Below are 27,666 nucleotides of genomic sequence, written 5' to 3' on the forward strand. Positions count from 1 at the left end.
GAAAGATGCTGAGTTTGCCCTAAGCGTCACCATATATAAAGCAGCGTGCTTCTCTCCTTTTCCTCCACAACCAAAATCCGCTATATCTAAAATAAGGTTCCAACCTCTGTTTTTCTTCACAAATTCCCAATCTAATCTCTTCCTCCCCTTCTTTTCCACATCTCATAGAAGGTATGATTTCTGTTTCTAATTACTGTTCTTATTTTTTTCTTATCGATGAATCTGTTCGATTTCATATAATATTTTATTCCTATCTGTTGATTTTAATCTTTCGTGTCTTTGTTCTAGAGCTGGATTTACTTATTTTTTCTGTTTTTGATTCGTTGTAGATCTATTTATAATTTTTCTTTTTAAGTCCCTATTTGTTTTGACTTAGAATGATCGGATCTATGTAGTTTGGTTCTTGTCAGAGCCATTATATTCTGATTTCTGAACTTGATTTTCTAATTTTTTATTTAGATGATTGTAAATCGGATGTTGAATCCTATGACTTTTTATTTTCTATTTTTATTATTTAACGTTGAATAAAATGTTAGTTATTTATTCTGATTTTGTGATATTTAATAATTTTTCATTAATATTTTGTTGAATTTACCTCGTCTTTAACACTCATTAATATGATTAGGAGGTTTATGGTTTCCTTTTTTTTTCTGTTTCTTTTAATCTACCCCTAATATAGCAAATCCTTTTTCCTTTCACATTTTAATCTTAATTTTGATAGTATCATTTCTTATACTAATATTTTGTGGATATCCCCCAATTGGAGGACCAAATATTGGAATCTGAAGGCATTTAGAAATCATAGGCTTTCGACCTTTATCAGATATTTAGTTTTTCTACTTTTGGATGTATATATGCAATATTGGAAAACGTAATTCCTTTTTCAGGTGTTGATTTTAATGAAATCAACTTTATGTTGATGAGCTGTCTACTGCTTATAGATTGACTATATGCTTTAACAGTTGCTTGGATTGACTGTATGTTTTTAACATCTTAATCACATACTAGAATTTGAAGCCATTTAAGATACAAAATAGGGTTTTGACCTTTAAGACTTAAGCATATATTGATTTTGTATGCTTTTGGATGTATACATGTTATATTGGAAATTGTAATGCCGTTCTTGGTTGTTGATTTTATTGGAAGTGACAATGTTGACGAACTTCTACTTATTGATTTTTATATGTTTTAACATTTTCCTGGATTAATTTTGTTGTTGAATATCAGAGTTGGCAGATTGCTCTGCTGTGTCGACAGTTTGTCAAAGTGGAGGGCATTAATTTTGAATCATCTTTTATGTCTGAACGGGCCTCTCTCTTTTTATCATCAATTGGTTTGCTCGGTGAATACTGTCCCACTTCTAGAAAAAAGGAAGGTATCTGCATGCATATTGAGGTCAGTAATACAGAAAAATTTGGTTGCCATTTTATGCGACCTATTCCAAGTTCAAGAAAGCAGTCTGGTAAAGGATTTCTTACCACAATTGGAAACACTAGTATCTGATCCCTCCTTTGTGATTACGTCTATTCCACAAGTTCGATCAAGATGGCTTTGCAGAATATTGGTGCTTCCAACAGTGATGATGCCTTTTATAGGTATAAGATGCCCAAAATGATAACCAAGATTGAAGGACGAGGAAATGGCATCAAGACTAATGTGGTTAACATGGTTGAGATTGCGAAGGCTTTGGCTAGACCTGCTTCTTACCCTGTAAAGTATTTTGGTTGTGAACTGGGAGCCCAATCCAAGTTTGATGAGAAGACTGGAACTTCACTGGTAAATGGTGCCCATGAAACTGCCAAGCTTGCAGGGCTTCTTGAGAACTTCATCAAGAAGTATGTTCAGTGCTATGGTTGTGGGAACCCAGAAACTGAGATAGTCATTACAAAGACGCAGATGATTACTCTTAAATGTGCTGCATGTGGGTTTATTTCTGATGTTGACATGAGAGATAAGCTTACAACTTTCATTCTTAAGAATCCACCTGAGGCAAAGAAGTCATCAAAAGACAAGAAGGCGATGAGGAGGGCTGAAAAGGAAAGACTCAAGGAGGGTGAGGCTGCTGATGAAGAGCTGAAGAAGATCAAAAAAGAGACAAAGAAGAAAGGTTCCACTACTACAACGAAGGTTGCAGCTGCCAAAGGTGGTGTGACCAAGAAGAAAAGTAAACATTCTGATGAAGATCACTCCCCTGAACATAGCCAGGCTGATGAGAATGAACGGGTTGCCGGTGATGATGACGACGACGATGTTCAGTGGCAAACTGATACTTCTCTTGCGGCTGCCCAACAACGCATCCAAGAGCAGTTGAGTGCTGTTACTGCTGATATGGTGATGCTCTCTACCGATGAAGAGAAGAAAAAGTCGGTTAAGAAGTCTCCCGAGCCTGAGACCAAGGTTCATGAGAATGGTGTTGGTGCTCATGATAAATTTGTTGATGAGATAAAGGAATACTTCAAGAAGGGATCGTCTCCAAATCAGCTTAAATCCTTCCTAGGTTCACTCACCGGAACCTCCAAAGAAGTCATGGATGCTCTATTTATAGCACTCTTCAATGATGTTGGGAAAGGGTTTGCAAAAGAAGTAACCAAAAAGAAGAACTACATTGCAGCAGCAGTAGCAGCAACCAAAGAAGAGCGATCTCAGGTGGTGCTCCTCAATTCTATCGAGTCTTTTTGCAGCAAGGCTAGCCCTGAGGCGGCGAAGGAGGTGGCATTGGTTCTTAAAGTGCTGTATGACGATGATATTTTGGAAGAAGAGTTTATCATGGAGTGGTACCAGAAGGGTATAGCTGGTAGCAATAAGGGTTCTCAGATATGGAAGAACCTCAAGCCCTTCATCGAGTGGCTCCAGACTGCCGAGTCTGAATCGGAAGACGAGTGAATCCCTAAGCTCTTCGTATGGTGTCTTTACCATGTTAAGCCTCTACTTCTAGTGCAATAAATATTAGCGTCGTCTTCTATTATATGTTTGTGTTTGGCTTTACTGTGTCGTGTTTCCTAGAATAAAAGACAGTGAGCGACATCCCGTACGTGCTCTCTGCTGTTCTGTGGTTTATTATGGTGTGAACTGGTCATTGTTTATTCCCCTAATGTGTTAACTGAGTTTACTGTTTTATATCTCTCTAGTTTTCTTTTTCTTTTTTATGTTATCTTAAACCGTCATTAAGCCTGGTTTAAATTTTCATGTTTTTAATTAATTATTTCTATAAAAAAACAATGTTTTGTTTGCAGCGACAGTTGTTTTCTTGCTATATTAACATTAATTTTATGATCGACATGAATTCAGGGATAAGAATGAGGAGAAAAGTTTGATTTAGTCCAAACTTTTAAAATGTTTGAATGAGAAAATTCTGAGATAAAAATAACGATTTCATTATAAGGTTGATAAAAATAACGATTTAATTTTTAAAGAAGTATGTTATAATTAGCTTCCTAATAATTAGTATCGATGAATTAAACATTGAACATATCCACTTTTAACTCTCTTAATTACTAAGATTTTGTTTCTTATTTCTTTTTGTTGAAGTTAATGCTTTTCAACTCAAAACTAAAACAGATCTTTAAAGACATTTTTTTCTAATTTTTTTATAATCGAATATATTTTGTGTAATATTTATTTTAGTACGTAATTATTTTTTTATTTCAAATATATGAAATTAAATTTATAATGTAATATATTGAAATATTAATAAACTGTTTTTATATTTTTATTAAAATATCGTTGTTATGGCCCAATTCAGCTTGGGCCCTTGAATAAAACCGAAATAAATAGTTCATTTTTGTTTACCAATTCAGACCCAAATTTTAAACCATAGCCTAAAATACAAACAGCGTAATACAAACATTTAAACTCTAGCCCAACTTTTAAGCCCAAACTAAAAAAACATTTTTGACAGAACCCTAGCAACCAGCCTTGCGCTGTAACCCTCAACTGCCCTCGCCACACACGGCTTCCACCTTCACCCCCGCACTACTCGCGCCTCCACATCAGAGTCCATGCCTACCACGCACCTGCAAACAAGCAAAATAAGTTGTAAAATCGGCTATAAAAGCCTTTGGAAAATATTGTAAAATGGCATTTTTTTATGAATAGGAGAGAAATCAAAGTAAAACAGATTTTAAAAAGAAATCAAGGTGATTTTACTGTAGTTTTATTTTCTTTGTTTCATTTTGTTTTATTTCTCTACCACTTTTTACTTTTTTTTTTAGATTTTTTTTATATTTATACGAAACTAAAGTATTTAAAAGAGTGAGTTTACCTAACTTCCAGTGGTCACGTGGACGTTGGAGTTTCCTCCGTCGTTGAGATCAAGCCCAGGAGGGGGTTGGGATCGCCTCTGTTCTCCGTTTGGGCATGCGGCGTATGTGGCTGATAATGGGAGAGATTTTGAAAATTAGGTTTTCTTAAAACAAAATTGAAATGATTTCAAGCAGATTTTTTTTTTACTTAAAAGACAAAACAAAACAGGACCGTTTGGTGCTGTACCCATGCATTTGGCTCAAAATAGGGTATTTCACAATCGGTCCTCCCCCTTTGTGCTAGTGTTCAATCGAGCCATGTTTCAGTATTTCTTAAATTTTTTAAATTTTCCCCGAAACTCCTACACTGTTTTAATTTAGCCCATGCTTACGTACTGCATTTTTGGGATTTGGATCATTTGCGCTTTTTGTCCCCCCTTTGTTATGTGAGCATTCAATTTGGTCCTTTTCCCTCTTACCTATTTCCAAATTCGCCCCAAACTCCCATTTTAAGTTCAATTTAGTCTTTTCCATTATTTTTGTTTTTTTAGATTAATTCACTTTAATTTTATTTTTACCATTATTTATTACCTTCTATTTTTATTATTAGTATCATTTCATGATTATTATTTATTTCTAATACATTTTTTTCCATATATTTTCTTATTCTTTTCATTAATATTATTATTGTTATTATCCTTATTGTTATACATTATTATTATTATCGTTACTATTTTTATTATTGTATTCTTATACTATTATTTATATGCGTATTAGTACTATTATTATTATTATTATTATTAGTTTACCATTATTTGTAGATACTATAGTGGTTCATTAACGTTATTATTTTTTTGTTTTCTTATTGTTAAAAAACTTTCATATAATATAGTTTTGAAATTATGTAAAATATTTAATGAGGTCACCTTTATATATTGTTGCATACATAAAATTGACATTAGCTTTATTTATGTATATTATAAACCTCATGTTGTATCATATTTGGATTTTCTTGAGGATTTACTTATGTACTATCTATTGCTTTAAAAATATCCTATTTTAGCATATTTTTAAAACACTCTCATCAATCATTATTTTCTACATTTTATTGTTTTCTTCATTCATTTTACAACCGCTTGCGTTTTTAAAAAAGAAAAAGAAAATCCTCAGCATAAGAAAACATTTCGTGTTTGGAAGTTTGAGAAATCATGCCCAATCGTGCTGGGTTACGACTTTTTCATTCAACTGAACTATGGAATATCCTTGTGAGATTTCATCCATGTTTTCTTAAATTAAAATGAGGCGATGTTTTGTATTTGGAATTTCGATAAATCGTGCCCAATCGTGCTGGGTTTCGATTTACCGTTTGGCCGAATAGCCAAATATCCCTTTTTTTAAATTTCGAGTGCATATGTTTTGGAAATCCTGAGATAATCTTGTGTCGAGGGCTCGAAATATTGTATCCAATCATGCTGGATGTGATATTTTATTCCTTCTAAATGAGAGAATCTCGACATCCAATTCAAGTTATCTAAACGCTTTTAAAGGAATTGTATTTTAAAATCTTTTCTAAAGTTTTAACATTAGGACGTTAATTGATCAATACGGTACCGATTTTGGGCGTTGCGAGGGTCTTAATCCTTTCTCGGCGTAACCGACTCCCGAACCCGTTTTCTAGTCTTTCATAGACCAAAAATATTGTTTTAATAAACCAAAATGCTTTATTAGAATGATTGATCACAAGGTGACCCGATCACACTTAAATAAAAAGGATTGATGGCGACTCCATACTATGTTTTAAAGTCGATCCCCGTTTTTTCAGAATAAAAATGGTTTCAACAGCTTGGCGACTCCGCTAGGGACATCAATAAGAGAGTAAAGCCATAAAATTGATTATTTTCTGTTATTTTGTCGAAAATTGATTATTTTCATTGCATTTCATGGGTTTTATGGTTTTCATCATTTTATTCGTGTTTTGTATTTTGAGTTTTTTATATCTCTTCACATCATTTTGCATGACCGTTGTGGTCGTACCTTTTAAGTGAGAGTGATAAACTATGCCTTCGTGAGGTTTTTACCTCCGCATGGGATAGTGGATTGCTTCCGGGATACATCTGTACCTATGTCTTCGTGAGGTTTTCACCTCCGCATGGCCATAGGGAAATGTGTCCCCTTGAATGGAACTCGATCCGTATGAGCCTATAATGGGTGAGGGTTGAGGAATCTACTGGTTCGGGTACTTTCTTCTTTAGAACTGAGCCACATATAGTGAACCCTAGGGGTCCACCCTAGATATAGCTATGTTAAACCTTAGCGATTGCCCAGATAAGTGTTCGACTATTTTTCTATTTACTTTGGATTTTATTATTCTGTACTAACTCGTTATGTTTTGATGTGGCCATAATTTCATATCATTTCATATTTAGGGAGGTGTCGATATTTATTCAGTTACTAAGTCAGAGAGCTTCCTATGGAGAGTGAATTCCTTGATAAAGTAGAAGATAATGCGGCTGTCCGTATATGGTCAGAGAATATGCAACTTGAGAAAGGGGATAGCCTAGCTGAGGGGTACACATTAGAGTTGTGGGACTTCACCCGTATCAGCGTGACACAGAATGAGTTTCAGGAATTGAGGGATATATGGGCCGGTTGGGGCGATGAGACTAAGCAACTATTTTATCAAAATTTTGGCGACCTACCCTACCTGCTCGACATTAAGGTAGACAAGAACTTGTTCCGGGCCATAACTCAGTTTTGGAATCCCGCATATAGTTGTTTCACTTTTGGGAAGGTGGACTTGGTACTTACTGTGGAAGAGTATACAACTTTGCTTCATTGTCCAAAGGTTCAAATCGATAGAGTTTATTTTAAGGCTGCTAATGCCCAACCTTTTGTAAAGAAATTAATGAGTATCACCGGGATAAGTGAACAGTGGGTTACAGCCCGAATTCAGCAAAAATGTGATGGTAAATGTATTCTTTGGGTGAGTTTGAGGGATCTGATCGTAGCACATCCAGATATGAAGAAGAAGGTTGACGTCTTCACCTTGAGTATCTATGGTTTAGTAATTTTCCCCAAAGCTCTAAGGCATATAGACGAAGCAGTGGCCAATTTATTGATCGGCTTGACAAAGGGGCCATACGGGTGCCAGCGATTCTAGCTGAGACGTTTAGATCCTTGAGTGCACGTCGGAAGGCAGGAGAGGGCAGATTTATAGGGTGCGCACAGTTATTGTTAGTATGGTTCCATAGCCATTTGTGGAAGGTGGATAAAGTTTCTTATCGGGTTTTCTCCAAAAATTATTCCCCGCTAAAGGAGATAACCGCCACGCCTAGGAGAGACGATATATCAGAGGAAAATTGGATCGCGCTCCTTCGAAATCTCCAGAAAGAAGACGTTGAGTGAAAAGCTCTTTAGTTGGTTCCCGACGAGATTCTCTATCGGTGTGAGATTTTTGATTGGGTACCTCTACTCAAAATTTAGGGAGCTGTTGAATATGCCCCTTTGTTTGTGTTGAGGCAATACAGATCGAGACAGTTCATATCGATAACGCATGGGTTAGCTCGAAGCGAGTTCTTGTATAGGGGGACCATTATAAGAAGAGGGTTCGAGAGATTGTTGATGCCTAGAAATAAACACTCTAGATGAAGAGGCTGGTTGTAGGTTCGATGACAACCCCAGAATACGAGGGGTGGTTGCACAGAAGGATCAATGACAATATCCCTCAGTCGAGTTTAGGAGGCGTCAAATCGATGGATGAATACCTACAAGTAATCTCTTCCGAGCTAGAAATCATCAAGCAAGACTTCAAGAAGAGAAATTCAAAGTTAGGAAAAAAGATAGAGTAGTTGGAAGAAGAAAAGTTACATTTGAGGTTAGATGTTGATGTTCAGAAACTCGAGGCCGAGAAGTTAAGAAAGGAAAAGAGGAATGCCGAAGAGGACTTGGACAGTTTAAAGACTGATTACAAAAAGCTGCATATGTCAATGAGAACAGCCGAATTGGGAAGGACATTGGAACAGTGGCGACAAAAAGTTCAAGAGGAAAAGGCTAGAGCTGATCAGTGGGAGAAGAGGTTTTACGATGCTCGAGCACGTGAAAGTGCCTTAAAGAAGAGTTTGATTGAAAGCCAAGATGAGAACCAGATATTAGTAGTTCGGGTAACGGAGTTAGAAAGGGCGCTGCATCAGAGTCGTGGTCATAACTTTGACATTGAACTAAGGGCAAGCTTTAGCAGGATCGAGGCTTTGAAGGGGAAGGTAGAAGAACTTGAGGCTGTGCTGCAGAATTGTAAACTTTGAATTGAATTCTTTCAGTCGAATAACGAGCAATGGAAGGAACAGCTCCATTGATCGCAGGACCAAGTCAGGGATAGAGATCATATCATGGGCGAAGCCGTGGGACAGATTTGATTGGTGGCTGATCATTTACAGACTTTAGCAGTTCAAGCTGATGAGCTAAGTGTGAAGTATGAGTTAGAGTCAGACCGGGGTCGTGAGCTGGCTTGCCTTCTTAAGAAAGTTAAAACTTTGAGTATTAGGGCAAAGTCGTATATATAATCTATTTTATGTAAAGGATTTTGTTGTCTAAGAAAGTTTCTAAATGGAATTGGATCAGAATCGACATCCTTTTAGTTTTGCATTCATCTCATGCATTTGCATTTCATCACATCACATGCATTAAATTTCAAAAAAGGCCTTAATCAATCTAAAATTATATTATAGTTACCCTGAAACATCAATACTATACACGAAAAAAGACCAAAATTATGGATCAAAAGCTGAAAAAACTGAAACAAATGCAGAAAGAAATGCACGAGCGGCTGCAAGCACAGATGCAAAAACAACTGGCCAAGATTCAGCAGGATATGAAAGATCAAATGCAAGAATCATAGAAGCATATGATGAATCAACTAACTCAGTTGTTACTCGGAGGGCCAGGAAAAGGGAAGAGCCCTATGGTCAACCCAGATGGCGATAGCGAGATCCTTATTTATCCTCTAGGTTTCACCCTAGTGAATACACCAGTACCACCTCAAAGGGTGTCTGTCAATATCAAACCCCAGTATCAGGCTAGTATTTCGGCATCAATGAATTTCTCGACGGGCTCGTGTTCTAAACTCGAGGATGATCGGGCAAATCTTTCGGTCCCCGACTTTGATGAGATTGTAAAAGTAGGGAAGGCAAAAGAAGAACTCCCAGAGCAGCTGGAAGTCTGATAAAAATGACTGGAAGAGAAATTCAAGGCGCTGGAAAGCGCAGATTATCAATGTGGTATGGATGCTAAAGAGTTGAGTTTGGTTTCAGATCTAGTGCTCCCTCTGAAGTTCAAAATGCCGGAGTTTGAGAAATACAATAGAACCAGCTGCCCTGAGGCCCACATCAAGATGTTTTGTCGAAAGATGACTGGTTATGTCAATAATGATCAGTTGCTAGTTCACTGTTTTCAAGATAGTCTGAGTGGGGCTGCGGCCAAATGGTACAATCAGCTAAGTCACACCTAAATTAAATCGTGGAGGGACCTAGCATAGGCCTTCATGAAGCAGTATGGCCATTTAACGGACATAGTGTATGACTTGAACTTGCGTAGCGACTTCCCCAACTCTTATTTGCGTAACGGACTAGCTTTTCTCCAAAATTCGGAGGTACACCGTAATGCGTTGATAAAGGTGTTGAATGAAACTTATGTTGCTGAGGACATTTCGGTGAACAAGCTAGACCGTCTTGTCAGCAATATAAGTGCCGATAACTTCATTTCTTTCAGTGATGATGAGATACCATTAGGTGGCATGGGGTCCACCAAGGCTCTGCACATCACCACTCGGTGCAAAGGGTATACACTACCGGGGGTATTAATTGACAATGAGTCGGTGCTGAATGTCTTGCCACTGTCCACATTGAACAGGATACTTATAGATAGCTCTCATATGAAGACATGCCAGAACATAGTGAGAGTGTTTGATGGCACCGAGAGGAAAGTAATGGGTAGAATTAAGATCTCCCTTCTGATCGGACCTAACATGTACGAGGTAGACTTTCTCGTAATGGACATCAGGCCCTCTTATAATTGTTTACTAGGGAGGCCTTGGATTCACTCAGCGAGAGCGGTACCATCATCATTGCACCAGAAGCTGAAATTAGTAATGGAGGGACGACTGATAACCATAAATGCAGAGGAGGATATTATCGCCTCTGTTACTAGTGACATGCCGTACATCGAGAATGATGAAGTAATTGAGTGTTCCTTTCAGTCATTGGAATTTGTCAATGTGACTTTTATTATCGAATGAGGCAAGATCAAAATGCCGAAAATATCTGAAGCTACGAGGATGAGCTTACGACCGATGATGGGAAAATAAGCATTACATGGAAAAGGACTGGGAAAATACCTCCACGGACGGGTCAAAGTGCCAGGTTTAGTTGGCAAGCGGGATCGTTTTAGTTTTGGTTATAAACCAGACACCAGATAAAGAAAGGAAGAGTTATAGAGGAAATAAGATAGACGAAGGGCACGATTGAGTGAGACAGAGGTCAAGTGGGAGTCAATGACCTTTCCTCATATATCCAATACATTCGTGTCAGAAGGAATTATTCATCCAGAATCAAAGATGACAAGAGAAGAGACAACTAAAGATTTGATGGGAAATTTGAGCATCAACGCTCTATCTGAGGAGGGAGTGAGGGAAAGAGACTTATCAGGCATTCACCCTTATGAGCCTGGCAGTGTTCTAAACAATTGGACTGTGGAAGAAATTCCTATAGTTCTTAGAGCTAATACAGAGTAATGTTTAGAACACACTTATTATTTTGAACCTAGAAAAATAAGAATCTTTTGTGAAATAAGATCATGTTCAAACATTTTTATTTAATAAAAAATGCATTCTTGTGTCTCATTCTGGGCAAATATTCTTTCATATTCTCATTATATTCATAATCATGCCATACAAATAAGCCACCATTCGATTCATTCTTTGGATATTTCTTTTGTGTTATAATAGGTCTCCAGATATCAACATCACGAGCGATATTGTTACGGACCCAGGATCTCATTTTGAGCGAGATATGTGTATTTCAGGATTTTGAAGATGACGAAGATTGTGGGATATCTCTGGATTTGTTAAGGATGGTAGAACGAGAAGAGAAACATATTCAACCCCATAAGGAGACAACCGAGAATGTGACTTTGGAAGAAGGGAAAAAAGTAAAAATCGAAACTTGTATAATCGAGTAAACAAGGCGAGACCTCCTTAAATTGCTGCAATAGTTCAAAGATGTCTTCGCGTGGTCGTATCAGGACATGCCTGGTTTAAGCGCTGATATTACGGTACATCGAGTCCCCATAAAAGAAGAGTGCAAGCCTATTCAGAAGAAGCTTCGAAGGATAAGACCTGATGTTGCAGTAAAAATAAGAGAAGAGGTCAGGAAACAATTTGATGCTGGGTTCTTACAAGTGGTAAATTACTCGAAATGGGTAGCCAGTGTCGTCCCCATCCCTAAAAAAGATGGAAAAGTGTGGATATGTGTGGATTACAGAGACTTAAACAAGGCTAACCCAAAGGACAACTTCCCGCTACTCCATATTAACACACTGGTGGATAATACGGCGAGTTACTCATTATTCTCTTTTATGGATGGTTTTTCGAGATACAATCAAATAAAGATGCATCCTGCAGATATGGAAAAAAACCACGTTCATAACCTTGTGGGGAACATTTTACTATAAGGTGATGCCATTTGGGTTAAAAAATGTGGGAGTAATGTATCAAAAAGCTATGGTAACATTGTTTCACGACATGATGCACAAGGAGATTGAGGTTTACGTCGACGATATGATCACAAAATTCCGAACAGAAAAAGAGCACATACAGGTTTTGAGGAAATTATTCTTGAGGCTGAAAAAGTTCCAGCTAAAACTCAATCCAACAAAATGTACTTTCGGTGCTAGATCAGGAAAGCTGTTCGGTTTCATCGTCAGTGAAAAGATAATCGAGGTCAACTCTGAAAGGTCAAGGCTATACAACAATTGACCCCGCCACGCACTCAAAAAAAAGTTCGAGGTTTTTTGGGAAGACTAAATTACATCGCCCGGTTTATTTCGCAACTAACTGAGAAATACGATCCCATATTTCGTCTTCTCAAGAAACACAACCCAGATGTGTGGGATAAAGAGTGCCAAAAGACTTTTGACTTAAACAATATCTGTCCAATCCCCAGTGTTAACACCACCCAACCCGAGTAGACTATTGATACTGTATTTGATAGTATTTGACTATTCAATGGGATGTGTGCTTGGTCAACACGATGAGACATGAAAGAAAGAAAAGGTGATATACTACCTCAGTAAGAAATTCACTGAGTGTGAGATGAGATATTCGCCAATTGAGAAGCTATGTTGTGCTTTGGTCTGGACAACTTGGAGATTGAGGCAGTACATGCTGTACCATACTGGTTAATCTTGAAATTAGATCCTCTTAAGTACATAATGGAGTCAGCTGCTCTGAATGGAAGGATGGTCCGATGGCAAATTTTGCTTTTCGAATTCAACATAGTTTACGTGAGCCAGAAGGCTGTAAAAGGGAGTGCAATAGCAGATTTTTTGGCCAGCAGAGCTTTAGAAGATTACGAGCCTTTGGATTTTGATTTTTCCAATGAAGATCTAATGTATATGGTAACCACTCAAGAAGACTCTCCAGAAGATCATCCCTGGAAACTAAATTTCGACGGAGTATCAAACGCCGTTAGTAATGGAATTGAGACAGTCTTGATATCCCTAAATGGAGATCACCATCCATTCACTTGCAAATTGGATTTTGATTACACAAATAATATGGAAGAATACGAAGCATGTATCATGGGTATCTATGCGGCTGTAGAGCGCAAAATCAAGGTGTTAGAGGTATATGGGGATTCTGCACTAGTGATCTATCAACTCAAAGGTGAATGAGAAACAAGAGACTCAAAGTTGATCAATTACTGAGAGCTGGTTCTGGACTTAATCAAGGAGTTTGATGATATCACCTTTCATTATCTCCCATGTGATGAAAATCAGATGGCTGATGCTCTAGCTACGCTAGCTTCCATGATCAGAGCAAATAAACAAGAAGACATGAAGCCAATCCAGATGAGTATTTGCGATGCTCCAGCTCATTGTTGTAATATCAACGTAGAGGAGGAGAGGGATGATCATCTTTGGTATCAGGATATTCTACAATATGTAAAAAATTGTGTATATCTTGGTCAGGCAACTGAAAATGATAAAAAAACATTGAGGAGGCTGGCCGATGACTATGTCTTAGACTGTGAAATCCTGTATAAAAGAAGGAAATACCAAGTACTGCTAAGATGTATTAACGCTGTAGAAGCAAAGAAAATTTTGGAAGAAGTCCATGAAGGTATCTGTGGGTCGCATGCCAATGGGTTCACAATGGCCAGACAAATCATGAGATTCGGGTATTACTGGTCTACAATGGAAGGAGATTGCATCAACTATGCCAACAAATGCCATAAGTGCCAAATTTATGGTGACAAGATCCATGTGCCTCCTTCACCTCTTCATGTTATGACTACCCCATGGCCTTTCTCAATGTGGGGCATGGACGTCATTGGGCTGATCTCACTGAAGGCTTCTAACGGTTATCGTTTCATTTTTATGGTCATCGATTATTTCACCAAGTGGGTGGAGGCCGCTTCATATGCCAACATCACGAAGTTGGCAGTCAGCAAGTTCTTGAAAAAGGAAATCATATGTCAATATGCATGCCAGAGAAGATCATATCTGACAATGCGTTAAATTTGAATAATAGCGTGATAGTGGAGGTCTGCAATCAATTCAAAATTAAACACCACAACTCATCACCATATCGCCTGAAAATGAATGGGGCAGTTGAGGCGGCTAATAAAAATATAAAAAAGATCGTGGGGAAAATGGCTGAGACCTACAAGGATTGGCATGAGAAGTTACCATTTGCTCTCTATGCCTATCATTTGCTCTCTATGCCTATCGAACGTTGGTCAGAACTTTCACTGGGGCAACACATTTCTCGTTAATTTATTGGATGGAAGCAGTTTTGCCTATGGAAGTTGAGATTCCTTCTCTTCGGGTTTTATCTGAATTGAAGCTAGATGAAGCAGAATGGGTCCAATCCCGGTACGATCAACTGAACTTGATTGAAGAAAAGAGGCTGAAAGCTATCCGTCATGGTCAAATGTACTAGAAGTGAATGATGCAAGCTTACAACAAGAAAGTTCGTCCAAGAGTATTCCAGGAAGGGGACTTGGTACTGAAAAAGATTCTCCCTATGCAAAAGGATTTCAGAAGGAAATGTATGCTAAACTGGGAAGGACCCTATATAGTGGAGAAGGCTTTTTTTGGAGGGGCACTGATGTTAGCAGAAATGGATGGTAAAAGCCTTCTCAACCTGGTAAATTCAGATTCAGTCAAGAAGTACTTCACTTGAAAAAAGAAAGGCCAAGGCGAAAACCTGAGATGGTGCTTTGAAAAAAAAAGAAAAATAAAGAGGCCAAGGCAAAAACCCGTAATGACGGAGACCAATGGGGTTTTGAGTTGAAAACCCGAAAAAAGAACAGCTCAAATTGTGATCAGGAATGGGGCATGTTGCGACCTTATTCTACCAGAATTGATAAGAAGGGGGAACATTACATCTGGAGGCATCAACAAAATACTTCAGACCTCCTAAACACACATATGGCTCCCAAGGGTTTTCAAACAGTCAGAATAGAGAAGCTCACGCTGCGATATCTGGGGCACCAATTTTCCATCTTATACATCTTTCGTACCTTAGTAAAAGCTGTTATCTTAATTGATTTTCTACCTCGAGCTTCGTTCTCAGTAAAGTTTCATCTTATCCATTTTAATAATTTCATCTTGTCTATTTTGATAATCTTTTTCAAAATGTTTCCTATTGAAATATTGATTAATGAACTAATAATACTTTCACAAAAGGAGTTCAGCATATTACTCTAGTAACTTCTAAGTAGTGCAAGAACCCGAAACAGGTCAATTATTTAGAACCCACCAAGCTTATGGGTTAGAGTTACTTGAGAAGTTAAAAGGTTTAAGTTAAGACTATTGCTTCATATGTCTGTTAAAGATACCAGTTGAACGAGGAGAAATACGTCAAAGACAATACCAAGCAATAACAGCTTAAGCGTAAAAAAAAAAAGGCATTTCTCATCTACCTCGAGCAATACCAAGTAATAACAGCATTTCTCATGACATTCTACATTCATACCAATGTCATTCATAGTACATCTAGTTAGAAGCATTTGATTCATTTTGATCATAGCATCTTAATTTGGCATAAGCATCACATCTAGCTAGGAGCGTTTGATTCATTTTGATCATAGCATCTTAACTATTTGGCATAAGCATATATACATGAAATTGATTTTATAGATTATGTTCCTCAGAGGACAGTGCAGTGTATCGGTAAAGTTACGAGCCTTAACTCCTTAAGCAGTAGGGTAGCAGGCTACAAATTATAGATCTTATCTCCATGCATCGGCTATGGAGCAGATCGAAAATGGCGAGTCTTATCTCCATGTATCGGCTATGGAGCAAATTTTAACCACCAGTCTTATCCTTTTGAAGTTGCAGGAAGCAGACTAAAAATTACAGATCTTATCTCCATGTATCGGCTATGGAGTAGATAAAAAATGGCGAGTCTTATCTCCATATATCGGCTATGGAGCAGATTTTGGCCACCAGTCTTATCCTCCTGAGATTACAGGAAGTAGACTAAAAATTACAAATCTTATCTCCATATATCGGCTATGGAGCAGATCGAAAATGGCGGGTCTTATCTCTATGTATCGGCTATGGAGCAGAATTTAGCCACCAGCTTTATCTGCCTGAGGTAGCAAGGAAACAGATTGCAAATTATAGATCTTATCTTTATGTATCAACTATGGAGCAGATCAGAAATGGCGAGTCTTATCTCCATGTATCGGTTATGGAGCAGATTTTAGCCACCAGCCTTATCTCTCTGGGGTAGCAAGAGAGCAGGTTGAAGATATGAGTCTTATCTTCCTGAAGTAGCAAGGAAGTAGATTGGAAATTATAGATCTTATCTCCATGGATCGGCTATGGAGCAGATCAGAAATGGCGAGTCTTATCTCTATGTACCGGCTATAGAGCAGATTTTAGCCACTAACCTTATCTCTCTAGGGTAGCAAAAGAGCAGGTTGAAGATACGAGTTTTATCTTCCTGAAGTAGCAAGGAAGCAGACTGAAAATTATAGATTTTATCTCCATGTATCAACTATGGAACAGATCGAAGATGGCGAGTCTTATCTTCATGTATCAGCTATGAAGCAAATTTAAGCCACCGGCCTTATTTCTCTGAGGTAGCAAGAGAGCAGGTTGAAGATACGAGTCTTAACCCCCTAAGCAGTAGGGTAACAGGCTGAAAATTGTAGATATTATCTCATGTATCGGCTATGGAACAGATCGAAGATGGCAAGTCTTATCTCCATGTATCGGCTATGGAGCAGATTTAAGCTACCGGCCTTATCTCTCTGAGGTAGTAAGAGAGTAGGTTGAAGATACGAGCCTTAACCCCCTAAACAGTAGGGTAACGGGCTGAAAATTACAGATCTTATCTCCATGTACCGGCTATGGAGAAGATCAGAAAGGGCAAGTCTACTTGAAAAAGATGAGCAACAAAGAAGTCAAGACTCAGCAAGATTGGGTAGAATTGACCTATTTGGAGTCTTTGCTCTATTCTCGTTACACAGAAATGAGTAAAGAGGGGCAGCTGTTATAGCCCAATTTAGCTCGGGGCCCGTGAATAAAACCAAAATAAACATTTCATTTTTGTTTACCAATTCAGACCCAAATTTTAAACCATAGCCCAAAATATAAACAGCCCAATACAAACATTTAAACCCTAGCCCAAACTTTTAAGTCCAAACCAAAAAAACATTTTTGGTAGAACCCTAGCAACCAGCCTTGCGCCGTAACCCTCAACTACCCTCGCCACACATGGCTTCTACCTCCACGTCAGAGTCCACGCCTACCACGCACCTGCAAACAAGCAAAATAAGTTGTAAAATCGGCTATAAAAGCCTTTGGAAAATATTGTAAAATGGCATTTTTTTTTTAGGAATAGAAGGAGAGAAATCAAAGTAAAACAGATTTTAAAAAGAAATCAATGTGATTTTACTGTAGTTTTATTTTCTTTGTTTCATTTTGTTTTATTTTTCTACCACTTTTTTCTTTTTTTTTAGATTTTTTTTTATATTTATACGAAACTAAAGTATTTAAAAGAGGGAGTTTACTTGACTTTCGGTGGTCACGTGGACATCGAAGTTTCCTTCATTGTTGAGATCGGGCCCAGGAGGGGGTTGGGATCGCCTCTGTTCTCCGTTTGGGCGTGCGGCGTATGTGGCTGATAAGGGGAGGGATTTTGAAAATTAGGTTTTCTTAAAACAAAATTGAAATGATTTCAAGCAGATTTGTTTTGACTTAAAAGACAAAACAAAACAACACCGTTTGGTGCTGTACCCATGCATTTGGCTCAAAATGGGGTATTTGGACAATCAGTCCTCCCCCTTTGCGCTAGTGTTCAATCGAGCCGTGTTTCAGTATTTCTTAAATTTTTTTAAATTTTCCCCGAAACTCCTACACTTTTTTAATTTAGCCAATGTTTGCGTACTTCATTTTTGGGATTTGGATCATTTGCGCTTTTTGTCCCTCCTTTTTTATGTGAGCATTCAATTTGGTCCTTTTCCCTCTTACCTATTTCCAAATTCGCCCCAAACTCCCATTTTAAGTTCAATTTAGTCTTTTCCATTATTTTTGTTTTTTTAGATTAATTCACTTTAATATTATTTTATCATTATTTATTACCTTCTATTTTTATTATTAGTATCATTTCATGATTATTATTTATTTCTAATACATTTTTTCCATATATTTTCTTATTCTTTTCATTAATATTATTATTGTTATTATCCTTATTGTTATACATTATTATTACTATCGTTACTATTTTTATTATTGTATTCTTATACTATTATTTATATGCGTATTAGTACTATTATTATTATTATTAGTTTACCATTATTTGTAGATACTATAGTGGTTCATTAACGTTATTATTTTTTTGTTATTCTTATTGTTCAAAAAACTTTCATATAATATAGTTTTGAAATTATGTAAGATACTTAATGAGGTCACCTTTATATATTGTTGCATACATAAAATTGACATTAGCTTTATTTATGTATATTATAAACCTCATGCTGTAGCATATTTGGATTTTTTGAGGATTTACTTATGTACTATCTATTGCTTTAAAAATATCCTATTTTAGCATATTTTTAAAACACTCTCATCAATCATTATTTTCTACATTTTATTTTTATCTTCATTCATTTTACAACCGCTTGCGTTTTTTAAAAAAGAAAAAGAAAATCCTTAGCATAAGGAAACATTTCGTGTTTGGAAGTTTGAGAAATCGTGCCCAATCGTGCTGGGTTACGACTTTTTCATTCAACTGAACTATGGAATATCCTTGTGAGATTTCATCCATGTTTTCTTAAATTAAAATGAGGCAATGTTTCGTATTTGGAATTTTGATAAATCGTGCCAAATCGTGCTGGGTTTCGATTTACCGTTTGGCCGAATAGCCAAATATCCCTTTTTTTTTTTAATTTCGAGTGCATATGTTTTGGAAATCCTGAGATAATCTTGTGTCGAGGGCTCGAAATATTGTATCCAATCTTGCTGGATGAGATGTTTTATTCCTTCTAAACGAGAGAATCTCGACATCCAATTCAAGCTATCTAAATGCTTTTAAAGGAATTGTATTTTAAAATCTTTTCTAAATTTTCAACATTAGGACGTTAATTGATCAATACGGTACTGATTTTGGGCATTGCGAGGGTGTTAATCCTTCCTCGCGCGTAACCGACTCCCGAACTCGTTTTCTAATCTTTCATAGACCAAAAATATTGTGTTAATAAACCAGAATGTTTTATTAGAATGATTGATCACAAGGTGACCTGATCACACCTAAATAAAAAGGATTGGTGGCGACTTCATACTATATTTTAAAGTCGATCCCCGTTTTTTCAGAATAAAAATGGTTTCGACAATCGTGATTTTAATAAATTTGAACATTATTTGGATATGTATATTTTCTTCACAATTTCATATTTAAATTTAGCATTTTATTTCTTAAATTTTATAGCAATAGTGAGCATTAAAATTTTGAACCACAAATTGGCTCTACAAATATGATTTTAATTATCGAGGTTTTATATTAAAAGTATTGAACTTTTTATATGTCTAAATAATATAATTAGAAAACATATGCGTGCTTATTTATTAAATTAAAAAAAGTTTAAAAGGATATTTAAATACTTAAATACTCATATTAAGAATATTAAATTTAATATCCATTCAATCTTAAATTTTATTATTTGCAATATGGGTGAACAAAAATATAAAATAATTATATTTATAAAAATAAATCAATAAATGATTATTAGTTGAGTAGTAAGGGTTTTCTATATGAAATTGTTGATCATATGTTTAATGTTTTTAGGTTCTTTTATTTAAAGATTATATAAAAGTAAGAAAAGATGAAATTTTTTATAATAATGTTAATAATTCTCTAAAGTAATAGTGTCTTAGTAACTTCACAATTGAGTTAGTGTTGACTTAACTCGTGATATCGACTCGGTCACGTACTTTATTAAAACGTGTGTATATATGTATATAGATGGTGGCGTGGGTGTAAACTCTATAAACAAATTTTATAATAATATTGTTTAAAAATATAAACTACAAAAAATGTAATTTTTAACCGAGTTAATGTCTGGTTAACTTGTCCACCAACTAAATCAATGGTTTAAATAATAGTATGAAACAATGGGTGAAACAATGTATAACAACGTTGGAATGCGTATTTCGTGACAAGTAATGTTCAAGTTTTGCAACAATCTTTTGAGACCATAATGATGTTTTTGTGAAAGGGTTGGTCGGCCATATTAATATTTCTTGAGATCTTTGTTTTACTGAGATATTTGCTATTCATGAAATGTATTTGTGGCTTTGTGCTTAGAGGTCAGATAATATTGTGATTGAATTTAATTGCTAAAGTATAAATGCTTTGAAGTTTTCAAGTGTTTGATGTGTCTAAATTCGATACACATATTAAAGAATTTGCTCATTTTCGTTCTTTATTATCTGATTTGTCCTTTCAATGGACAAGAAAAGAAGTTCATAAGGTGGCTCATAAATTGGCTAGGATGGCTTTATCTTACGCTTTTTTTCATGATTTTGAGACAAACATCTTTCATTTGTTCTTAATCTTGTTTATAAGAAGGGGACACACAACATTTGGTGTACGAGGTAAGCTTGTTGGTTTGAGTTTAGTTTGTCTTCCTTTTTTGTTTTACTCTTCGTTCTCTATTTCATAAAGTGCATTTTACTTTAAAAAAAAATCTTTGGTTGAAGGGAAATTTCTTTTATAGATGTTGGAGGCATACGTTCAAATTTCACAACATGTAAAATTTTAGTAAGTTCTATAAAAAAAAAATAAAAAGACAAATTTACCATTGTAATAATATAATTATTAATATACAGAAAGGTATTTTTGTAATTCGTTTAACCGAATTGATACTTGGTTGAGGGTGACATCAATTCAATCAAATGTTTAAAATTCTATAGATAATTACTTTATTAAATTTACTTAGCGAAATATTTAAAGATATCTAAATAAGATAAATATTATTTAATTTAATTAAAATTATATTAGAATTTTTATCACATACGTGTGCTGTAACACCCCATACTCTACCCGGTCACCTGGTTCGAGCTATGATATGCTACATCCGTTGCTGGAGCAACTACGGTCAGTTACATACAATACAACCATTTATACATACAAATAGGCATATTACACGTTCAAGTTATGATACATAATTATTTTTGGGTCTTATACTAATTTACGAAAGTTTTTTTTGCTAACCCGATACCGAATTAGAATCAAATTACAAAAAAATTAAAACATTATAGGCTGATATTGCGGACTCCAAAACAGTAAGTTAGTTTCCCAACTTGAAGACTAAAATGTAAAGTTTTTAAAACTTCATTGAGTTGACATCGCGACATCATATAGGGGACATCGTGATGATAATAGCTGATGTCGCCACATTCATAGGGTAGTGTCGTGACTCCATAGTCAGTACACAACAACTCTAATTCCGTTTTATTTCAACCTGCCATTTAATCAAATATACATCATCTTAAGACTTAAAATAATATCATATACATATGTTCAATTCCACATTTCAAACTATATAAGCCTTAGCCATTCAAAATTAAGTAAAGGATGGAGGATGTTGTAGAAAGTGAAAATGATAATTTTTTTAGAAAATGAAAATGAAATGAAGAAAGGAAAAGAATAAAAAAAGAAAAAGAAATAAAGTAACAAATAATAAAGGATTAAAAATATATTTAAATTACGTTTATTTTCAATTTTTTTCAAAATTAAAGTAACTCTTATCGATAATAATGATTAATCTTTTATCACGAGTATTTTTTAAAGAAATAAATGACTGATCATAATATATGCTCTATTATCATGAATCAAATCCTACTAACTTTATCTACATTACTATTATTACTAGTATCTCAAATTAGGATTTGGATGTATCTATGTCTATGAAAATTGTGATTAATGTGCATTATGTTTGTTAATCAAAACTTATGTAAGAGTTATATAAGTGATTGATTTCATCTAATTGAGTTCAACCATGAAAAATAAAAATAAAAATAAAAAACAATGAATTTCTAATTCAAATTAATATTATTTTGAAATTAAAATTTTATATTTATGTGTATATAACTTAATTTACACTATTTATGAAATTTAAATTTTGAAATTTAAGTTCTCATAACCTACTTTAGAATAAAATTCATAAAAATAAAAATAAATACAAATAAATAATAATAGAAACATAAACATTTATTTTATAAATTGTAAAAATAAAATTAAATATTTAAATTAGCTGTTAATTAAATTAGTCGGATCATTATTTTCAGTTCAACTGTCTAATCTAATTTGATTCTAACAATTATGATTTCAATGAATTCTTAACACAATTGACAAAAGCGAAAACCTCAAACCTTAAGTGCTCGAGCTTGAGTTATACCTTAGGTAAATCATATGTGGGCTGCCTAGATTTACTTCAGTTTAAATCCTATAAGTCCTATCTAAAATTATTTTAGTTTAGGTAAGTTATATTTGATTTGTGCTTTGTAATACAAATTTTATTTATTGGTAATTATTTTTGTATGATTTATTGGTAATGGTTTTGATGTATTTTTACGGGCGAAATTGTATATTTTTATGATGGTTAAAAAGTAATTTCATGATTTTAATAGTCTATATTTTTATAATTTTAAAAAATTAAATCAAATTTTATCATTTTAAGAAGATAAATTATAATTTTACTATTATTACTTTAAAATTTTATAAATTATAAAAAAGAAGACCAAACAAAATTTTTTCCATTAGCCCAACCAATCAAAATTTAATAAGAAAATGAACCAAACTCTGTAATCTAAATCAGTTTTCGCTCTTAATTTTTCTTTATAAATTAATTTACTTTATAATTTGAAAATAAAAAGAAAGCGAGTGAAGAACACGCACAAGATTATACGAGTGAGGTAGAGGCGAGGCTGTTAAGTTGGTCGTGGGCTAAAACTGTAAATTTCTAACCAATCAAACAAAGGCCTTTTTCTCCTGACGCTAACAGAATTTTGCCTTCTGCCTGTTTCTCCGACCCCTTTTCTCTCGTTCCCCGATTCTGCCCTTTTTCAACATATCCTGCTTTCTTGTTTCTTTTTCTTCCTGTAAACCCTAAGCTGACCGATGCCGCCTCCACGGCCGCCGGCTGCGGAGGTTCGCCACGTCAATTTAAGGATCTGGCGAGCTTGCGCTGGCTCTTCCGTTCAAATCCCCACTGTTAACTCTGTTGTTTACTACTTCCCTCAAGGACACGTGGAACAATCTTGCGGTTCGACTCCGTTACTCTCTTCTCTCGTGCTCTCTAGGCCTCTCATCCCTTGCGTTGTCTCCGACGTTCATTGCCTCGCCGATCCCAGAACTGATGAAGTCTTCATCAAACTCTTCCTCGTCCCTGTCGAGCCTCCTAGACTACCCAATCAATTTCTAGACGTTAATGGTGAAGTTGAATATCCTGATAAGGTCGTGTCCTTCGCCAAGATTTTAACGCCGTCCGATGCCAACAATGGCGGCGGATTCTCCGTCCCCCGGTTTTGTGCTGACTCTATTTTCCCGCCTCTTGACTACAATGCTGACCCGCCTGTTCAGACTCTCACCGTCACCGACGTTCGCGGCGGGGTTTGGGAGTTCCGCCACATTTACAGAGGAACGCCGCGTCGGCATCTGCTCACTACGGGATGGAACAAATTTGTTAATCAAAAGAAGCTCATCGCCGGCGATTCTGTTGTCTTCATGAGGGACTGTAATGGTAAAATGTTTATTGGAGTCCGTCGGGCTTTGAAGAGAGGAGAAGGCGGTGGGGATTCCGGGAGGTGGAGAGAGCCAACTGGTGGAGGAGAAACGAAAGGGGACGGAAGGGGGAGGATGACGGCGGAGGTGGTTGTGGAAGTGGCGGAGAGGGCCGCGAAGCGGTTGCCATTCGAGGTTGTGTACTATCCTCGGCCCGGTTGGACAGATTTCGTGGTGAGAGCGGAGTTGGTGGAGGCTGGACTCAATATATACTGGGCTGGTGGGACCAGAGTGAAGATGGTAGTTGAAACAGAGGATTCCTCGAGAATGACGTGCTTTCAAGGGACGGTTATTTCTGGTGCTTTGTCGGATTCCGGCCCCTGGATTGGCTCTCCTTGGCGAATGCTTCTGGTAAAATTGCCTTGGACTCAGTTGTTTTAAATGTGGTAGTTAGATTGATTGCATTTTGCTGATAACTTCGATATGCTTATTTAGAACAAGCTCTGATGGTAGATTTGATGGGGTGGAGGAACTAAGGTTGGAATAAGATTACACAGTTATAGGCTTTTAGCAGCAGGCAGCATTATACTTAGTCTATATAAATTTTTGTATATTTTCACTTTTAAGTAGTGTCCTTACTGGGGATTCTCAATCTTGAGCTTGTCTCCGTAGGAAGATTGCCAAGGTTGGGGTGGTGCAATTCAGATTTTAGTAATTGATTTAGATTGGGAATGATTTGCATAATTTTCATTCTTTACGGGTTGTGTTTGATGGCTTGTTATGCAGTAGTTTCTTATCCGGAGTAACATGGTATGTATTTGTGTTGATGTTTGATTGTGCTTGAATCTAAAATTCTGTTACTTACATATTTGTTAAAAGAATAAAGTGCTTATGTATTCAGTTTTGAGCCACTTGCTATGTTAACTTCAGCTCCCATCAATTGGGTAAATTTTAAATTTGATGCTTATTGAAATGTATCTTGTGTTGTGATACTCTCATCTTAGGAGGGAACAAGTGAACTTTTAGTGCTTCTATAGAGGTCTTGTTTCATCTGCAATTTATCTGTGTGTGTGTGACTGGTAATAATGGCGGAGTAGTTTCTTCTATGTTTTATGTTTTCTCATTTTAGAGGTCGCATTTTAGGGGTTGGGTTTGTGCTAGGATGTGGATTATTTAATCTCACATTTAAGTTTTTGAGAGGTATTAAGTGTTTATCCATTTTGTTACATATAAAGTATCTTCCTCTTTACCCTTGCTGAATCATGATTTCTTTATCTTTATATCATTAGGTTGCATGGGATGAACCTGATCTCCAGAATGTAAGGAGAGTGAACCCATGGCAAGTTGAAATTGCTACTTCCTTACCGCTTCAGTCTTCATTTCCCTTGGCGAAGAAGTCCAAGTTTTCTCAGGAATCTGGGCTGGCTGATGCAGAAGGAGAAATAATGTTCCCTATGACAGGGTTAACCAATTCAACAATGAGGTACATGAATCCATCAATGTTGAATTACAATTCTTTTCCTGCTGGCATGCAGGGAGCCAGGCAAAATCATTTTCACGTGCAAGGTTTAACGAACCATGTGAGTGAGAATACCCCAATGATGTCCACTGATGCTTCCTCTAGCAACTATTGGGTGCCCAAGTTAAAGAGGATATCCACTGAGCTTAACATTGGCAGTTCACAGTCTGACAACTTGTCCCCAGATAGCCAGAGCAGCATGGTATCCTTTGGCACTGAATTTACTGAAAATGCAGGCTGCAACTTGAGCAAAGTAGGTGTTAATTCGTTTCAATTGTTTGGCAAGACGATTCATATGAAGGAGCCTGGTGGAAGCATGTTTGGTAATGTTGGTAGCATGGAAGATGATAGTGGTAAAAGATATGATGAAGCTGTGAGTGAAAAGAACTCGTTAGATCTTTCATCAACTAACAACTATTCAAAGCTGCATGACAGGATAGATGTCAAAAGTGAGAGTGCTTCAGCTTTCAAAGGCTTTTCTTTGTGAATGAATCCAAGTCCACATCAAGCAGATGAGTAAGTGTTTAGGTATGGTTTCTCTGATTGAATTTCGCGAACCATTCAACTATCTTAAGTGTGTTGTTTTTATTGTCCAAGTTACAGCAATTGCTTTGCCTTTTTTGTAATATTTGTGATTTTATATGATATGCTTTCCATTTGTGTGGCATGGACGTTATAAATCTTTATCTGTTGGGCATCCTGTTCCTTTGGAAATGCTCTATTTTGTGCTATTGTGTTTGTGGATCGTGCTCTTAGGTGGTTATGCATTTTAAATGCTTCGCCATGTTTTTAAATCATGCATTTGAAAGGCTCATATCCGCTTCTTCTCTAACACAAAACTGGAATACATAATAGTTCTCAGTTTTTTTAGGCCTCTGCTGACTGCGAGTGTCAAATCAAATAATTCCCTTATATTCCAAAAGATGTGTTGGCCATTAATTGTGTTTAGCAGTATGTGGAGCATCAAAACCAGGCTTTGATTGGAGTCCTGAAAATAATCCAAAAGTCACCCCAAATGCATGATTTGTGTGTAAGGGTCTATTAAAAAAACTAACTCGGGGTCTGTTCGGCATAAGAGAGTGGTTTCATGATACTTTGATGCGTGGGTTTATACCCTTTTGTCATGTTTACAACTTGCTTGCTTGAGTTGCGCTGCTGCCCTTACTGGTAGTGATTTATTTTGCAGGTAATTTAGCGTGGCAGTACATGGTCAGTAGTAGATATGTCCTGAGGGTGGAGACACTTTGACTGATATATAAGAAAATTGTAGACATATATGGCGTTTCAGAACAGTAGAGATTTGCATTTTGTTTGAGTTTGGATTGTGATTTGTGGAGTAGAGATTATTGAGTGAGCTCATAATAATCCAAATTCCACATGCTCTTGGCTTTGCTTTGTTCGGCCTTTTTATTATTTGATCCCTTATTATGCAGTGATATGATACAAAACTCCTTTTTCTTTAAAGAAAATTATATTTTAAATTGTGATTTTGGCCATTTTCATCAAATATTGATTTTCCTCTTCTACAAATCACATCATCTTGCAAATATATATGCACAAACTTTTAGGTTACGTTTTAAAAAAAATTCAAAAACATGTTTCATAAGTATAAATAAAATTTTGTTTTTAGTAGTGAAAATATGTTTGATAATTATTTTTTATAATGAAAATATGAGAAATAAAATAAATTTTTTCATATTTATGAGTTTTAATTGGAGTATTAGATTTAATATTTAAAATCTCTTGAAAAAGATTTTTTTTTGTGTTTATGGCTTGTTATCCTAAACCAGAATAATATCATTTAAAGTTTGCGAAATATTTTTAGTGAAAATAATGAAAATAATCTTTTATTCTTTTTAGTTTTACCATTTTTCATTTTTAAAATGTTATTTTTAAAATTTTAATAAAATATGTTTTCTTCAATGATTTTCATTTTCATGAAAACGAATACGAAAATGACATTTATTTTTGAAACCAAATGAAAATTTTGTTCTAGGTTCAAACTGCTATCAATATTTAAAATTGGGAGTATCGGTCAATGTTCTTAGAGGTGTTTATTGGTTAGGATGGATAGAGCTTAATCATTATGTTAACATGCTTTATATTTGTCTAAGCTCAATTCGACTTAAAATATGAGTCTAAGATTATTTTAAGTCTGTCTATTTTTGTAAATGGCTTTCTATTCTCATTTAAGTCCACCCATATATTTTTTAATTTTTAAATTTAATATTTAATAAATTTATATATTTTTATTTATTAAAATTTATATATATCCATCTTAACTTTAATATTTATATTATAATATTATATAATACTATATATTTAGTTTTAATTATTATAAATTATAATATATATCAAAATAGTATAATATAATATATTACAAATATTGAAAATAA

At 35.6% G+C, this 27,666-nt stretch overlaps 2 protein-coding genes and 1 long non-coding RNA gene across 4 annotated transcripts; 2 read left to right on the forward strand and 1 right to left on the reverse strand.

Moving 5' to 3' along the window:
* On the forward strand, positions 1-3,119 carry LOC108486216 (probable eukaryotic translation initiation factor 5-1). The gene is made up of 2 exons (XM_017790127.2): positions 1-171; positions 1,228-3,119. The coding sequence occupies exon 2, from the start codon at positions 1,546-1,548 to the stop codon at positions 2,881-2,883; it is 1,338 nt and encodes a 445-aa protein (XP_017645616.1). The 5' UTR covers positions 1-171; positions 1,228-1,545; the 3' UTR covers positions 2,884-3,119.
* A 659-nt stretch (positions 3,120-3,778) lies between these two features.
* LOC128294033 (uncharacterized) lies at positions 3,779-4,497 on the reverse strand. The gene is made up of 2 exons (XR_008284207.1): positions 4,262-4,497; positions 3,779-4,013 (listed from the first exon to the last, which is right to left on the reverse strand). It is a non-coding gene; the product is annotated as an uncharacterized LOC128294033 (long non-coding RNA).
* Positions 4,498-22,998: 18,501 nt separating this feature from the next.
* LOC108484503 (auxin response factor 17-like) lies at positions 22,999-26,739 on the forward strand. 2 transcript variants are annotated; one of them, XM_017788311.2, is made up of 3 exons: positions 22,999-24,162; positions 25,041-25,798; positions 26,457-26,739. In XM_017788311.2, the coding sequence occupies exons 1-2, from the start codon at positions 23,149-23,151 to the stop codon at positions 25,755-25,757; spliced, it is 1,731 nt and encodes a 576-aa protein (XP_017643800.1). In that variant the 5' UTR covers positions 22,999-23,148; the 3' UTR covers positions 25,758-25,798; positions 26,457-26,739. The 2 variants fall into 2 exon arrangements, with proteins under 2 accessions (XP_017643800.1, XP_017643801.1); XM_017788312.2 differs by having other exon boundaries at positions 25,041-25,786.
* The last annotated feature ends 927 nt before the right edge of the window (positions 26,740-27,666 follow it).

This window comes from Gossypium arboreum, chromosome 6 (assembly GCF_025698485.1).
Source record: "Gossypium arboreum isolate Shixiya-1 chromosome 6, ASM2569848v2, whole genome shotgun sequence".
Taxonomy (NCBI): Eukaryota; Viridiplantae; Streptophyta; class Magnoliopsida; order Malvales; family Malvaceae; genus Gossypium; species Gossypium arboreum.

Excerpts from the sequence above, each read along its gene's own strand:
- LOC108484503 (XM_017788311.2), top strand. The coding sequence starts at position 23,149 with ATGCCGCCTCCACGGCCGCCGGCTGCGGAGGTTCGCCACGTCAATTTA. Across the intron at positions 24,163-25,040 it reads CTCCTTGGCGAATGCTTCTG|GTTGCATGGGATGAACCTGA; the intron begins GTAAAATTGCCT and ends TTATATCATTAG.
- LOC108486216 (XM_017790127.2), top strand. The coding sequence starts at position 1,546 with ATGGCTTTGCAGAATATTGGTGCTTCCAACAGTGATGATGCCTTTTAT.